We start from the raw sequence: 16,630 nt of genomic DNA, 5'->3' as shown, positions 1-16,630 counted from the left end.
CAAGCGGTCTTGGCAGTGTCGCGCGCTTATTTTTCTACATATTATTATCCTTCTTGGATAATATTGGAACCCGTTGATTTTAAATAACATTTATAATAACGACGCGATGGGTCACGTCGCCCAAATAGCCGCGTCTTTCTTCACTTTTTCCATCGTTGCGTTCGCCCAAACGCCGATTAAATTCCGTAAGTCATTGAGTCGAAAGCTTGGGCCTTGGTGGACCGTAAATTCATTCATTTTTACTTTCCGCATATGTCATAAAAAAAAGTTGAAGGACGAAAAAAAATGTTAATATCAACTTTTGTTCGATACGGTTACAATTAACGACGATGACTTTGCGACACGAGGCTTATTTGCTTTCGTTTTATTTAACGTATATTTTTCATTTGTATAATAGTAAAAAATAAAATAAAAAAATCATATTTGGAAAAATGACGAGAGAGACGAATTTTTTTTGTGAAATGGAATGGTGAGCGCGTCGATGTTTGACTGTTCAGTGATCGTAACCGAGAGCACGGATGTGACGATTAAGGGGGTGATAAACGAGGTACTCGCGATCGCGGAAAAGGATTTTGGCGGTGGCGTATTGAGGATGGACGCCGTCATTATCGAAGTCAACCGTGAAGACCTCGACTCGAGTCTGGATAATGGTAACGAACGACGAATTTACTCTATCAAGTATAGCGAGATTCAATTGAACGTGCATCGGATGATGAGTCGAACGTTAATTAGTAATTCCTTTATACCTGTTATACAAGTAGGGGAACATGGGGCAAAGTGGCTACTCACGGAATTCCGACTTCTGGGGCATAGTATCAGCGAAAATTCCATATGCTTTCTGAGAAATTTATAAATATTTGAGGCAGGGAGGAGTGAGTTTTCGAATTACTGATAAAATCGCGCTTATAACTGACACTTCATCTTCATCAATACCTGCACACTTCGGAGAAATGCGAATAAAGTTGATCGCAGAAAATACAAGCAACATAATATGGCTAAATTTATCCAAGCATTCCGACTCATTTCTTTTTCATTCCATCGAAGGAGGGTCCTCATCCCTACTATGCCTCGTTGTTTCTTTATACGCAGCCTTCAATGTTCCATGCGGGAACAGTCAATTACAACGTCTATTTAACGAGAAGTGACAATTATCGATTTTCACCGCGTTCGAGGGGGTGGCCACTTTGCGACAATTTTTTTTTTGTTTTTTTTTTTCAAAATTCGCGAAATAAGGAGGTGCGGAATCATTTTTGGGACATAAAAAAAATAAGTATATGACCAGCGTGTGCTAAGCGGAAAAAAAAACTCGTTAAATTCCTCAAGTGGGCCTTAAGTGGTACACACGGCTGAATAAATATTATTCATAATTTGGGAGCCGTTAGTTAATCCCGTATATCTCATAAATATGGGATATAACGCGATATGAGCCTGATGCTATTTGTTTTTCCGGTTTTAAAGCCTGTGCAGCCATGATGAGCGGAATCACGATGCTCTTGGATTTGACGTGGACCGGTTGGGAACAATTGCAAAAAATAGCCGCTTCGAATACGATTATTTACAGACGCGGTGAACTGGCCATTTTGCCGTACATTCAGGCTCTCGATGACTTGTTGACCGATAAAAATGCGACCGACATGGCCCTCATCTTCGAAAACGAACAAGGCAAGTCGTTCGGAGGCAATCTTCGTTGGCCGTTATTGCCTTTGAACCGAGCTTCAACGGAGTTTAAATAAAAATAAGAAAAATTATATTGTAGATTTGAACCAATCGTTGTATTACTTGATTGGAGAATCGATAATACGGTTGGTCGTTATCGATGAACTGTCGGATGCAACGATCGCTAAAATTCGTGCCGTCAGACCATCGCCCTCGTATTACGCGATTTTTGCGACAACCGATCGAATGGAATATCTCTTCAAGACCGTGAGTTTCCTTCCCCCATTATTATCGATACACCGTGCAATATTTTTTTTTTGGGGGATTGACTCGGACTGACCGAGTCAATCCCCCTTTTCGCATCTCTTATCACAATATCCTCGTTATATTTATTATTCTTCTTACAATGCTGCTGTTGTTGTTATTATTATTATTATTGTTCGAGGCTCTCGATGGAGGATTGGTGAGGAGAAACGGGACCTGGTACCTTCTGTTTACCGACAGGAAGTATCAAAATTTCAAATACATCTCGGGTGGTGCCGAGTTGAACGTAACCGTCGACGTTATCACGATGAGCACGCGATCCTGCTGTCAGATACTCGGTCAAGTGCCCTGCAAATGTCCCGACGATTTCCAGGTTTGTCACCGCGCATATTCAGCTTCTTCTCTTCTCGCTTTGTCGTCTCATGTATACGCGGAGCTCGTCCAACCTGCTCCAACCCCGGCTATACGATTTAGGAAAAAATAAAAGGAGAAAGAACGACGAGGAGGATGATGAGACGGGCTCGAGAGTGTGAAAATGTTACAGGGCGCGGCGGTGGCGGCGACGATACCGGCGGGAAGGAGCGAGAGTGTCCCCACGTCCACGATCGCCACGGGGCCGTGAATCCGCGCTTAGCTCGCGCATATTTTTTTCCTCACCATACAAATTCATCCGCTGTTACTTTTTCCTCCCTCTTCCCGGTTCTCGCTGCTACAGCTCTGCGATCCTTTCTCTCATTATTTACATCTTTCCCCCCGTTGCAATCGCCTCTGGAAAACATTTCATTTATTTTTAGACAACTTTTTAGGCGAGTGAAACGAGAGCGAACCTTTTCAACGCAACTTTCGATTGTCTTTTAAAATTCCATTTTTCAGGTATTTCCACACTTTGTCAAAAGATTGATCGGCATTTTTGTGGCAACTTTTGCCGAAATGATTAGAAACGGAGTGAGTTTCAAAGTAAAGTCGTTCAAGTGCGAAATCGGTAATACAACTAATGCGACGCATCCTCTGACGAAAGCCTTCAACGTAACACTCGCCGGGGTAAGAATTCAAATGGAAAAAAAAAATAGCGATCCCTCCATCATCATTCCTTCCGAGGTTATTATTTTTCATATACTATTGTTCCAAAAAAAGCTATTGCTCCAAAACGATTTACTTCGGTACGAGGACAAGTACATGATTTTGGCGCCTCGTGTAACCATGGAGTTCGAGACCCTCAAAGATGGTAATCTGGAGAGACTCGGCAATTGGACGCAGCAGGACCGCATTAATCTTGCACCGGGAAAACAAAATTTACCGGCTAAACGTTATTTCAGAGTTGGAACAACCGAGGTGAACGAATTTCAGCCATTCCTCCTACCGTTCTTAAATAATGCTCCTTTCATGAATTAAAATAAAAAATGTTAATTCCGTTGATGCGCGTAATCTGCGAATAGGGCTACGCTCGTGTACGATTAGCTGCAAGCTTCCTCCCCTTTATTAAACTTACCTAATATCCTCGGGCATTTAGCTAAATCGCACGTTTTTTTTTAATCGATTGATACAAAGTATAGGCCGTACCGTGGTCATCGATAAAGAGAGATCCGGTGACCGGTTTACCGGTGAAGGACAGCGAGGGTAAAGACATTTGGGAAGGATACTGCATCGATTTTATCAAAGAACTTTCCGTACAATCTAACTTTGATTACGATCTCGTGATTCCCGAGGATATGTCTTTTGGTGAAAAACTGCCGAATGGAAAGTGGACAGGACTGGTGGGTGACCTCGCTCGAGGAGTAAGTATTATATTTTCCTCTCTTTTTATTATTATTATTATTATTATTATTATTATTATTATTATTATTATTATTATTATTATTATTATTCTTTCACATCTATTTTTTCATGCATTCCCTCCTACACCACCCTTCTTTTTTTTTTTTTACTTTACTTCTATGTCGTATCGAGCGACATAGCCTTTGTGCAAAAAGTACCAATTATCGTTCTCTCTGTCGTATTCGAATCGATCGCCTTCGTTATATTGATTTATTACGTCTTATGTATAACAATAGCCTACGAAACTTACGTCGTACGATTCGTCGACCTTAAATAACGGAACAAAGTCGATTCGAATAAAAGTGCTGGCAAATGTATTGATAATTTTCATAAACTTACCGAGGACAAAGAGGCACAAAATTTGGAAATTTTCGCATATAATCGCGGCGATATGCTAATTAATATACTATACCAAATATATAGAATATAGACCGATTATAAGGATTACATTAGAATCTCGAAGCGCGCGCGCAGCGACAGTGATGCGACCGGACGAGGAGACAAAAAGTACACGAAATACACGAAAATATATACTTGATAAATCATGCATGCACATATTCATATTGTGTATATAAAATAAACGTGCAACGTTTTAATATACAGGAAACTGACATCGTGGTCGCTGCACTAACAATGACCTCGGAACGCGAGGAAGTAATAGACTTTGTTGCTCCATATTTCGCCCAATCCGGCATACTCATTGGTAGTATCTAATTAATTTATTCGCAATAACAGTAAGGTACACTCGCGCGAATAGATTTTCGTGTTTGTGTACTGTGTATAAAAATATACAATAATCCGCCCATGAGCCAGATCGTGTACATACATAATATATACATGCGTGTAAATAGTGTACATACTCGTGCATATTTTTTTTCTTCTTTTCGTATGTGTCGTCGTATAATGTTTATACACTTTCGTCAAATCGATAAGCGCATCATCCTGCGGCGTACGTACGTGTACCTCCTGTGCCAGGTTACACTTGTAAATAGCTCCTCTCGTCGCTGGTATGGATGTGTGTGTATTGTTACGCCTACGAGTGTTAATCAAAACTCAAAAAATAATAATCAGAAAGAGACCCCCCCCCCCCCCCCCCCCCGAGACCGCGTTGTCACTGACAACGCGCATTATACTACGCGGCTCATTATCGTATTGATCGATTTTCAATGAATTTACCCCAACTATTTCGCACAAAGGAACTCGTTTTCAAAAGAGAAAAGGGAGGGGGGGGGGGCGGGGAAACAGAACAGAATAGAACAGAAAATATTGGATTATGGAAGCAGGTTTCGAAATAAATGGCACAAAGTTTAAGCAGAGCAATTATATATTTTATTTAATGAACTTTACTCTAAGAGATCTATCGATTAACTGAGCGTGTTGCAGTGGTCGAAAAAGTGACTCCAACTCTAACGACAAAGGGCCTCGTGTCGACCTCGTTCTTGATCTGTATATTCGTTATATAAACAAACTTATAGGACTGCGTGCACGCTCTCATGTGTATTGTTTAATGCTGATGGATTATTATTTTTGCTCAAATTCCAATAGAAAATATAAAAAATGTATAATAGACATTGACCGACTGAAATGTTGAGTAATGTTTTCTTACTTTCGAAAGCTCGCAAGTGGGTTAATGTATGTCTGACACAGGAAACTGACATCTCGATCGGCGCAATGACGATGACCTCCGAACGCGAGGAAGTCGTTGACTTTGTAACACCGTTTTTCGAACAGTCCGGTATACTCATTGGTGGTAGTATCTCCTTGTTTCTTTTTCAGCCAACAAAACAAACGAGCGAAACAACACTCGGACTAATGTATTCCCCAGCTTTTACCAAATTTTGCCACCTTCCGCTTTACGAACCTATATATATCCACCAGCACTCTTGCCTCTACATCTTCTCATTGTTTTCTTAATCGTTGAGACTCACGTCCGTGAAAATCTTTTTTCCGCGGGCGTTCGTTCTTTGCCCGATGCCCGCGCGAGATCTTATACTTGTATTCAATATTGTCGAGGGCTACAAGTTTGTATTTTTGCATTCATATATTGTCTGTCATTTTTCACGAGTCGTTGGTCTCACCACTAAAATCGGTTGCTGTTGTTGTTTTCCCCCCGCATACCAGCAATTATTATCACCGTAGCAAAGATAATTGAGCACTGCGGTGTGTGTGTGTGTGTGTGTGTGCGTGTGCGCGCGCGCGCATGACACGAGAATTACGAATTTTTGGTTGCGTTCTGCTCGAGTGGACAAATTTTCACCAATTTTTGGACTTTTATGCTGATTCGTTATTATATATACTTGCCGATTGGGGACGACTCGGGACTTGCCTCGGTAGTGATGAGAAAACCTTCACGGAAAACATCTCTCTTCAAATTCATGACCGTCCTAAGACTGGAAGTCTGGCTCAGTATAGTCGGAGCTCTGACACTCACTGGAATAATGATCTGGATTTTGGATAAATATTCTCCCTACAGCGCTCGAAACAACAAAAAAATTTATCCTTATCCCTGCAGGTGGGCTACGATTTTGAAAAAATTCTCATCTATCGCGCGCACAATCGTCTGCACAATATAAACGATGGTATCCGTGGAACGACGAAAATTTTCAGAGAATTCACGCTCAAAGAGAGCTTCTGGTTTGCCCTGACTTCATTCACACCTCAGGGTGGCGGGGAAGCCCCGAAAGCTCTTTCCAGCAGAACACTCGTCGCAGCTTATTGGTTATTCGTCGTTCTCATGCTCGCAACGTTTACCGCGAACCTCGCCGCTTTTCTCACGGTCGAGAGAATGCAGGTATTTTTTGTTTGGGTTTGTTTTGTTTTTGTCGAGCTGCTCAATCTTTGGAACGGAGAATTCTCGATAAAAAATAAAAACTTACTCCGTTTTATTTATTTTGGAATCCAAGTCACCGGTCCAATCGCTCGAACAGCTGGCTCGACAATCGCGAATCAATTATACCGTGCTGGCCAACTCGACGATCCACCAATATTTTACAAATATGAAAAATGCCGAAGATAAGCTTTACAAGTGAGTATACGCGTGTTACAAGCGGGTGAGTACACCCCCGAACCGCGTTGCCTCGCAAACTCATCGCGATGCATGCCTCTATTATATTATCGAATATTCGAGGGTGATTTCTCTTGGCGCAGTGTATGGAAGGAAATAACTCTCAACAGCACGAGCGATCAGATCGAGTACAGAGTTTGGGATTATCCTATAAAAGAACAGTACGGTCATATTCTTTTGGCCATCTCGCAAGTTGGCCCCGTTAAAACGGCCGAGGAAGGTTTCCGGAAGGTAAGTCGGCAATGCTTTTCTCACTCGCTGAACGCCGCGCTTCAACATTCCTGCTGCAAATGTCTGTCAAATTTCAGGTTCTCGAAAGTGACGACGCCGAGTTTGCGTTCATTCACGACTCCGCTGAAATAAAGTATCAAGTAACAAGAGATTGCAACTTGACCGAAGTCGGGGAAGTTTTTGCCGAACAACCGTACGCAATTGCGGTACAACAGGGCAGCCACCTTCAGGAGGAAATAAGCAGAAGGTCAATTCGCGTTTAAATAAAATTTTTCTTATTTATTTTGTACGCGAGTGCGTTTGCGTACATAGTACCTCGTTTATTACAGAATATTGGATCTCCAAAAGGCAAGATATTTCGAGCGATTGGCCGGAGAATATTGGAACAGCACTCTCAAAAATCAATGTCAAAATGTCGACGATAACGAGGGTATTACACTGGAAAGTCTTGGTACGTATTCTCTTTAAAAAATAAGTTGAGAGCTTTGTGACGATTCAACGAGGATTTAAAAATGAGGGATCATCCCGATGAGCGGAGGAATCCGCTCGTATAAAAGCTAATAATTTTTATCACAAGTGTAATAAAAATATGGCAGGGGGTGTGTTCATCGCGACGCTGTTCGGCCTGGCGCTTGCGATGATAACACTTGCCGGGGAGGTGATTTATTATCGGCGAAGAAATTCTCTCAACAATGACAACAAGTCGAAAGAAGCTGAACAACGAGCGAAGGAACGGCGGCGCTATGAAAAATCGATGATGGACAAAATAACGGAAAACTTGAAGATGATGAAACCGGCCCCGAGCGTGGGGGCTTTCGTTGACAGGCCCCTCGGCCCCAGACCACGCGTATCACATATTTCCGTTTATCCCCGCAACTTTCCATTCAAGGAATAATCAGCAGACTCGTTATTTTTACAAATATATAGCTTTGCATTTAACAAATTTCGGACTATCGCACTCGAGTTTCTCGAATCTCGAATAAATGTCTTGTTTATGTAATTATTGTATTACATTAATTTATTTGTATTTGCTTCGCATGATGGATCGTTGTTATGCGACCGGTTTGTTTTACAAAAGCGATAAATACCGCGTCGCGGCCCGCCGGCCCGGGCCATTGATCCGCCGAGAATCCTGTTGTCCGCGCGCGATCCCAACTTTCACTTTTCCATTGTTTTATTACGTACTACTACGACGCTGAACGCTCGTTGCGTTCGTTTAATCACGGAAATGTTGCGGTCCAGATCGATGGACTAGATCGCATTGCTGCTATATGGGAGCGACCGCCGACGATACCACCACACCGTATCCTCGTTCCGGATGGCCTGCGTACGATATCGCGATTGCGATCGCAGTTTCCGCGCTCGTTCTCACGAATCACGCAAATTCTTACGATACCGAAACCAGCACTCAATTTATTCCAATTTCGACATATCCTCCGGACCAATTCTCTTTTTTTTCTGTCGTGCGATACATTCCTTCTATCCCTCTTCTAAAAGTCGAAAATATAAAGATCCGAGGAAAAAAATAAATAAATTTACGGAGTAAAAGAGTTTGAAATCGCAGGGTAGGCTATAAGTGAGAGTTTGACGTTACGGGGAAAAGTACGGAATCATTCGAACGGATCGAGATGAGAAAAAAGTGCGGAGAAAATAAGTGAGGACATCGGGCGAGCGAAGCAGGTTCGTGTAACACGCTAATCGGGCGATTTAACCGCAAAATTCATGGGGGAGGAGGAGGAAAAAGAAAAAAGAATTAAAACGCGGAGAAAGACGAGGGCGGGCAGGACAAAAATCGTTATAAATTGAAGGATATCTGTCGCGGAGCGTTCATTTTATTTCGTTGCCCGGAGTGGGCTGGCCAACGAATCGCCCGTAACCATTCAATCGCGATGACTACGATATTTATGAAAAAACTGATGGTAAGTCTAACTACGCGATGCGAAAGAAATTGAAAAAAATACAAACCGTTGCGTTTTTCTTATCATTTGGAGAATAGTTTTGGCTGACGGTGTCGCTCGTATGGTTGTTGGGAGTCGAGGCTACCGCGATTGGCAGCCGATCATTCGATCAACCACGAAAAGATTCATCGTTAGCAAAGGAATACCGACGTTTCGGAGATTCCAGCGGCGGCTCGATGAGTGCGACGAGCAGCAGACTGGCTCGAGATATTTCGGGGGAAGATTATTCGTCGGGCACTGAACAACAATTAGCCGGTTATCGTTTCGGCGATGAATTCTTCAATGATCCATCGGGCGAGACGGTGGCGCAGCAGGCAACCAAAACTGAAATCTCGGGGAGCGAGGCTGGAAAAAAAGTGGATGGCTGCGAACGCGTCGTTAAAGATTCGATGATATGCATGGTATGCCAAGATCCAAAAACACGCTCAAAGTACGAACAGTGCTCGTACGTTGCACGGCCGCAAGGAACAATCAAGACGTATGGAAGTTCTCGTCGTTACAACAAGGAGGATGAGGGAAGCATACCGTCCGAGCGACGACGTTATAGCAATGACGATTCGGACGAAACGACGACGACGACGACGACGACGACACCGTTCGGCCGACGATACGCGATCCAAAATTCCGCTGAGACCTTGACAACGACCCCCCTCCTATCTCCTAACCCTCGATACGCCGGAGCAGATGAATCATCCGAAATCCCGAGGTATTACGAACAAGCGGAAGATGATAAATCTTTCTCTAACGACAAAATCAGGAATCATCCGGAGAATGAATACGACGACGATCGGGTCGGTAAACTGTCTTACGAGCAGACCGCCAATACTCGACCTATAGCAAGTGCTAGCCTGAAAAAATTAACTAACGATGAAGAGATCAGCAGCGGTGGTGAAAAACAAGGAAATTGCCGCAAGGTTATAAAAGACTCTATGACCTGTACAATCTGTAATGATCCGAGTAACGGTGGAAATTTTGAAAAATGCTCTTATCGCCATCAGCCGAACGACAGACTTTACAAATACAGCAAATCCAAGAGTTTCGGTTATCCAGGCAGCTCGGCCTCACCTGCTGCTCAGGAAAGTAAACGAGTTGATAAAATTGCCGATTCCAAACCAAGTAAAAATTATCGATGTCAGAGTGTTCCCAAAAATTCATCGACCATATGTAAGATTTGCCAAGATTCTGTAACTGGCGCGAAATCCGAACAATGCGAATATAACCTCAAACCCTCAAAACGTCAAAGTCTTCGAACTATCGACTCTACTAATACTACGACGTCACCATAAATCTAGCTGTGTCTAGCCTAACCAATGCTATACTTTTGTCTACTCTAATGCATATGTAATGATTTTTTTTTTTTTCTTCTTTTATATAGTAAATAAACAACATTTATAAATTTTCTTTTCAAACGAAAATCTTTTCAAATAAATCTATATATAGAAAATAATAATGTGCCGGTTGGTTGTGAAGAGAACGCGTGATGTTTCGATGCACATGCGCTTCATTTTTTCATACATCATCACGAACCAAAACGAACAAAAATTTTCCGCGTCAATGCGATTTGGTTAAAATTTACCACGGTATCTTCAATAATTATATGTTTCACATCACAATTCAAAAAATAATGGTGTTACTGCGGTGTTGTTTCAATAACAAACGAAAACGGGGGGACGTGGCGAGTGTGGCGACGACCCCGCAACGCGCGAGAGCAACGAGAGTAAAACCGTGAGGCAGCGCATAATATCGTCGTCGAGGAGAAGAGAGCAGCCACCGAAAAGGAGCATTGCCAATTTAAGATAAGAAAATATTAGATACAATATGATACTGTGAAACGAAGCGCACAAGCGCAAAAGATTGTTTATAGCAAGACTGTGGCGTTCCGAAGCTTCTCAATCTCACCGCTACGCGGTCAAACCTTTGAGGCAGTCTTTCGTCATAAAAACAGTTGGTTAGCCTTGTAGTTAGGGAACTGGCGAGCAAAATTTTTATATGATTAGCTCACGTGGCAGACGTTATTGATAGCGATAATTATACCCTAAGAAGCATTAATAAGGAACGCGTCTGCCATCATGACAGCGCTTCGAAATTGTTAAAAAAAGAGGGGCGGGGGTACCAAATCATTTGCACATGTCTGCCCTCAGGGGCTCTGATGGTCACAATAATCCTGTAAATGAATAAAATCGAAGAGACATGGGGCAAAGTGGCCACCCACTTTTTCGGGGCATTTTTGAATTCTGGGGCAAAGTAGCCACTCACGGAATTCCGATTTCTGGGGCACAGGATCAGTGAGAATTCTATGTTTTCTGAAAAATTTATATAGCTATTCGAGGCAGAGGGTGAGAATCATTTTGTGAATTACTGATAATTTTTTTTTTTTTCCACGGGGTTTTGCCACGGGTAATGGTAAAATTTATCCAAGTATTTCGACTAATTTTTTTTTTTTTCATCCTATCGAAGGAGGGTCCCTACTATGCCTCGTTTCTTTTTGTTTTATCGCAGCCTTCAATGTTCCTTGCGGAAACAGTCAATTACAACGTCTATTTAACGAGAAGCGACAATTATCGATTTTCACCGCATTTGAGGAGGGGTGGCCACTTTGCCCCAAAAATTTTTTTTTTCCAAATTCGAAAAATAAGAAGGTGGAATCATTTTTGGGACATAAAAATAAGTAAATGACCATGTGCTAACCGACAAAACTCGTTAAATTTCTTAAGTGGGCCACTTTGCCCCATACTCCCATATTTTCTGCGATCAACTTTATTCGCATTCCTCCAAAGATTGAATTCGCTGCGAAACATGCCTAAAATGGGCGCACACCTTGTGTGCAGGTGTTGATGAAGATCAAGTCCATTATAAGTACGATTTTTGTCAATTAAAATAAAATAGACATTTATCAGTAATTCGCAAAATGATTCTCACCCTCTGCCTCAAATAGCTATCAATTTCTCAAAAAACATAGAATTCTCACTGAACCTGTGCCCCGCCAGAAATCGGAATTGCGTGAATGGCCACTTTGCCCCAGAATTCAAAAATGCCCCAAAAAAGTGGATGGCCACTTTGCCCCATGTTCCCCTACACGCAACGTCCGCCGCAGACGAGAATTTTTCTTTTTTGATGATCTCTTTTTTCTTACTCACTAGATTTGCGCGATACGACAGACTCGTGATAATGGCGGTTTTCCCACGATTTGCCCCCGATAAGAACGGGCTTTTGCCACTGGTAATGGCAAAATTTATCCAAGTATTCCGACTAATTCTTTTTTCATCCCATCGAAGGAGGGTACCTACTATGCCTCGTTTCTTTTCGGTTTATCGCGGCCTTCAATGTTCCATGCGGGAACAGTCTATTACAACGTCTATTTAACCAGAAGTGACAATTATCGATTTTCACCGCATTCGAGGGGGTGGCCACTTTGCCCCAAAAATTTTTTTTTTTCAAAATTCGAGCAATAAGGAGGTGGAATCAGTTTGGGGACATAAAAATAAGTAAATGACCATGTGCTACCCGACAAAACTCGTTAAATTCCTTAAGTGGGCCACTTTGCCCCATACTCCCCTATATGCATGTAGTATTTGAAAAAATTTGAGCGCGCTTTAGAGAAATGTGGGATTCGATGTAAACCCTGCTTAATGATTTAAAATAATAACGTACAAACGCAGAACCCCTACCATAGCTGATGAATGTAATACGGAGAATCACATCGTAGCTGCTCCTATACGTAGAAAATTTAGAAGTTGGTTTAGTTCCCAGTCTGCCTCTCTGGCTTACCACTTCACAATGGAAAGGCCGGAGAAACGTTGCGTTTTTTTTTTTCAAAAATACAAGAATTGAGTAATATAATTTTATTTACTGATAAAACGTTGGAAAAATGTGCACAGACGTTATTAATCCGCCAAAAATACCAGTTAAAATTGTGATACCGTGCTGCCAGCTAAAATCAGTGACACGGCAGGATATCACCGCCGGTGCTACAGTAATATGGCAGAACCCTAGCGGATTGTACGACCAGGAAACGGTCGAAAAAAGTACAAAAACGATCGAAAACAACCGATTTCGGTCGTTTTTGTAGTCGTTTCGATAAAAAATCTGATCGTACAATCCGCTAGGAAATGCCTACGAAAGAGATCCTGTTGGTCATTTCGACCCGAATGATTGTGGCTGGGTGCAAAAAGAGGACGCAATCAATTTTAGATGTTTCAGAGGAGAACAACTGCCCCGGTTCTATAGCGACGTTATAGCAGAAGCTGAAGATCCCGAACATCAATCTGGTAAACATTTCTGTGTGATGTTATAATGTATAAATTTCGTGCTATAAAAATTTGAACACGCTGCGTATTTTTTAGATGAGGAAGTTTCCTTCCGTCTGAACTAGAACAATGAGCGTTACAACTTTTTTATTTTATTTTATTTTATTTTTTTTTAATGTCTTCCGAGGCATCCAAGTTTCCAAAATATTAAATGTTGCGAGGAACTCAATAGGAATATCGTTTAGATTACAGAGTGTAACACAAACCTTGTTTCGTTAGTAACTCCTTAGGTCGAGTTTGGAAGACTTTCGCTCTTGTCTTTTGTTGTCTCCGTGACATTTCACGTTCTCTCGAGGAATCTCCTCCCCCGCTTCTGAAGCCTCTACCTATAAGTCAGATATCAAGAAAATTCTACGTTAAATATTCGGAAGTGGGGCTCCTGCTATAATCGGGCTGAAAATTTTTTTCACCTGAATATTGCTTTTTCTCATGTTCTTTGCGCATAAAAAACTTGAAAAAAAAAAATTTCAGCCCGATTACAGCGGGAGCCCCACTTCCGAATAATTACCGTTCTCGAGAACCATCTCTGTACCAAGCGTGCGTATCTTTGATTCGATAGACGTAGCTCATAGTCTCCCAGATTTTCCGGTCGTTTGGGCTTGTGATTGCGTTTACAAGTATTTTGTCGATCAAACGTTGGATCTCATTGTTTCTAGTGACCAATGATTCCGGCAGTGCTTACAAAATTTACAGGCATTTTTAGAATTCCTCGTTGACGAGGAGAGTCTTGAAAATCTTCCGATTCTTTTCCGATGCCGTTCTTTTGCGTAAACCCGCGACGGTCTCCTGTTTATAAAAATATTTAAAAAAAAACACATTGAAATTTCAACGCATACGCATAAACCCCTCAAATCGTAAACTTCTTCTACAATTTCTTAAAATATTTAAAAATTAGGTCCAATAAATGGTCGGTTACTTACGAAGATGGCCAAGCGAACATGCGAACGACGACCCTTTCGATCTGTTGATCGGATTTCACAATAGTTATGACTCTCTGATTGTAAAAAGTGTGTTCGAAGAACTCTTTAACGATTGAGTAAATTTGTCAATCGTCAAATTGTTTTAGTTCATTGGCCAATATATTTCTTCGTTCAACTATTCACGAGCAGAAAAAAAAATAAAGTTTAATACACAATAAAGTACTACAAAACTTGAAGACTTCAATTGACTTGTTTATCGGTGCTTCTGAATGTGTACCTTTATATTTACCTGCGCGTCTGTGGCCAACCAAATCACGACCTCGGCATCTTGTTCCCACCCAGATAGATATTTTGCGCTAGAATTACAGCAATAACACGGCACGAAATTGAATTTTGAAACACAAATATGGTATCTTTTGCCGCCGCATAAAGCTTTATTATGACGGCACGGTATTGCGTTTAATACCGTAAAAAGAATCACAATACGCCGACACGACGTGCCAATTCGTAATAGCAACAGAACGACAACAGAACAGCACGCTGTGCCGTTGTATTAACCGAATAAGCGTGGGTAATGTAACAGCAACGAAACGGCAATAGAACAGCACGTTGTGCTGCTGTATTGCCAGCAAAAGAACAGCACATCGTGCTGCTGTATTGCCAGCAACAGAACGGCAAAAATAATTTTAACAAATTGAAAAAAAGCGGCCGTTCCGAGGGAGACTCGATCCCGGGACCTTCGGAGTCCTAGTCTGATGCGCTATCCACTACGCTACTAGATGTCTTATAGTTTAGAAACAACAAAACTTCTATATAAATCTTGGTTCACAATTTACATATAAATTTTGTTAGTATGTAAGTACAATATGCTGATAACGGAGTACATACGGCACTAGATTCGAACTCCGAAACTCCCGGGGTCGAATCTCGCTCAGAGCGAACGATTATTTTTTTTCGATTTATCTACATTATTTTGGCTGGCAATCCAGCAGCAGGCAGTGGTATCGCCAGTGTGAAGGCGATACGAATAGAATACCAAAAATAATTTGAATAAATCGAAAAAAGCTATTCCTCCGTGATTTATATAAGAGTTTCGATGTTATTAAAATATAAGACGTTTAGTAACGTAGTGGATAGCGCATCAGACTAGGACTCCGAAGGTCCCGGGATCGAGTCTCCCTCGGAACGGCCGCTTTTTTTCAATTTGTTAAAATTATTTTTGCCGTTCTGTTGCTGGCAATACAGCAGCACGATGTGCTGTTCTTTTGCTGGCAATACAGCAGCACAATGTGCTGTTCTGTTGCTGGCAATACAGCAGCACGATGTGCTGTTCTATTGCTGTTCTGTTGCTGTTACATTACTCACACTATTCGGCAATGCAACAGCACGGCCTGCTGTTCTGTTGCCGTTCTGTTGTTGTAACGCATGCACGCGTATTGCCGACATCTTGTTAATATTATTTTTCACAATTGTGCTGCCAAATTTACCAACGTGCCGTTAGTTTGCAGCTCAACTCGGAAGCAAAATATGCAATATTTACGTCATGCTATTCCGAATCGTAACGTCGTGTTGCTGTAGTTATTCTGTTTCTAATTTTTTCACAGCACGTTTGTCTATCTGGGCAAATCGTAGTCCAAAAAGCTTCGTAAGATTCAGGTATGGGTGCTTTTGAGCTATAATGAAGGCTGCTGGTGCCCATTGGATTAAATTATTGACGTGTCGAGTCGTAAGGTACTGAATTCGTTGACCCATTGGAGTTTGCGTGAGTTCGCGCACGCTTGTTTCCTCATTTCCCGTTTCTGGATAATAAAAATACAAACAGTAAACATTGGGGTATCAAGCTGAGTTTACATTTTATGTTAATTTCTAGGGCAACCAAATGAGGAAGTTTAGATTTTTCAATAACAACACGGGCGAAGTCGAAGGACAGCTGATTTAATAAAATTAATGTAAAAATTGTAGAAGATCAAATTATATGAGAATAAATTTGACAGGGCTAGATTTTGGTAACCTCGATGTCAGTTATTATTTTGCTCCATTTGATATCTAAACTGCTGGTCGAAACACATCTGCATGCTTTCTGAATTAGCATCAGAATCACCTCTGCCACTGCTGAAGCCAGAAGAACCTCCTCGCATAGAATAAGCTCTGTGAAAATACTATGCCTTCGACTCGTCGCTTTGATTCATCTAGGCAATTTTCAAGCACGATAGATGATTTCGAGGGAGATAGAGTACACCACCCCGAAGTAATGCGAAAGCGGTTCCGGGGTGGCTGCTAGGAGACCGGGTCAGGGGTTTATTTTAGTCGATAGTTCCGTCATGGAGAGTCCGACACACAGGGGGCCTTACAAGCCCCCCCCCCCCCCCCCCCCCAGTGCGCGTAAATGCATTTTCCCCAACCGCCGTATACAAA

The 16,630-nt window shown here is 41.8% G+C and overlaps 2 protein-coding genes and 1 long non-coding RNA gene across 11 annotated transcripts; 2 read left to right on the top strand and 1 right to left on the bottom strand.

Moving 5' to 3' along the window:
- LOC122410771 (glutamate [NMDA] receptor subunit 1-like) lies at positions 1-8,030 on the top strand. Of its 6 annotated transcripts, none has more exons than XM_043419189.1 (16): positions 1-185; positions 498-650; positions 1,459-1,662; positions 1,757-1,923; positions 2,102-2,293; positions 2,794-2,961; positions 3,055-3,252; positions 3,474-3,695; positions 5,383-5,470; positions 6,070-6,247; positions 6,343-6,526; positions 6,639-6,760; positions 6,883-7,030; positions 7,108-7,277; positions 7,360-7,481; positions 7,627-8,030. In XM_043419189.1, exons 1-16 carry the CDS (start codon positions 107-109, stop codon positions 7,923-7,925), a joined length of 2,694 nt encoding a protein of 897 aa, XP_043275124.1. In that variant the 5' UTR covers positions 1-106; the 3' UTR covers positions 7,926-8,030. The 6 variants fall into 6 exon arrangements, with proteins under 6 accessions (XP_043275124.1, XP_043275123.1, XP_043275120.1 ...); XM_043419188.1 differs by having other exon boundaries at positions 5,383-5,482; XM_043419185.1 differs by having other exon boundaries at positions 5,383-5,485.
- On the top strand, positions 8,012-11,569 carry LOC122410772 (uncharacterized). Its single transcript, XM_043419192.1, has 2 exons — positions 8,012-8,949; positions 9,027-11,569. The coding sequence occupies exons 1-2, from the start codon at positions 8,920-8,922 to the stop codon at positions 10,272-10,274; spliced, it is 1,278 nt and encodes a 425-aa protein (XP_043275127.1). The 5' UTR covers positions 8,012-8,919; the 3' UTR covers positions 10,275-11,569.
- A 1,246-nt stretch (positions 11,570-12,815) lies between these two features.
- LOC122411745 (uncharacterized) lies at positions 12,816-15,320 on the bottom strand. 4 transcript variants are annotated; one of them, XR_006261209.1, is made up of 5 exons: positions 14,505-15,320; positions 14,216-14,390; positions 13,804-14,081; positions 13,502-13,621; positions 12,816-13,266 (listed from the first exon to the last, which is right to left on the bottom strand). It is a non-coding gene; the product is annotated as an uncharacterized lncRNA (long non-coding RNA). The 4 variants fall into 4 exon arrangements; XR_006261207.1 differs by having other exon boundaries at positions 12,816-13,253; XR_006261208.1 differs by having other exon boundaries at positions 12,816-13,621; positions 14,493-15,320.
- Between the last annotated feature and the right edge of the window lie 1,310 nt (positions 15,321-16,630).

This window comes from Venturia canescens, chromosome 5 (genome assembly GCF_019457755.1).
Source record: "Venturia canescens isolate UGA chromosome 5, ASM1945775v1, whole genome shotgun sequence".
NCBI lineage: Eukaryota > Metazoa > Arthropoda > Insecta > Hymenoptera > Ichneumonidae > Venturia > Venturia canescens.
This window is presented reverse-complemented; position numbering and strand designations above follow the sequence as displayed.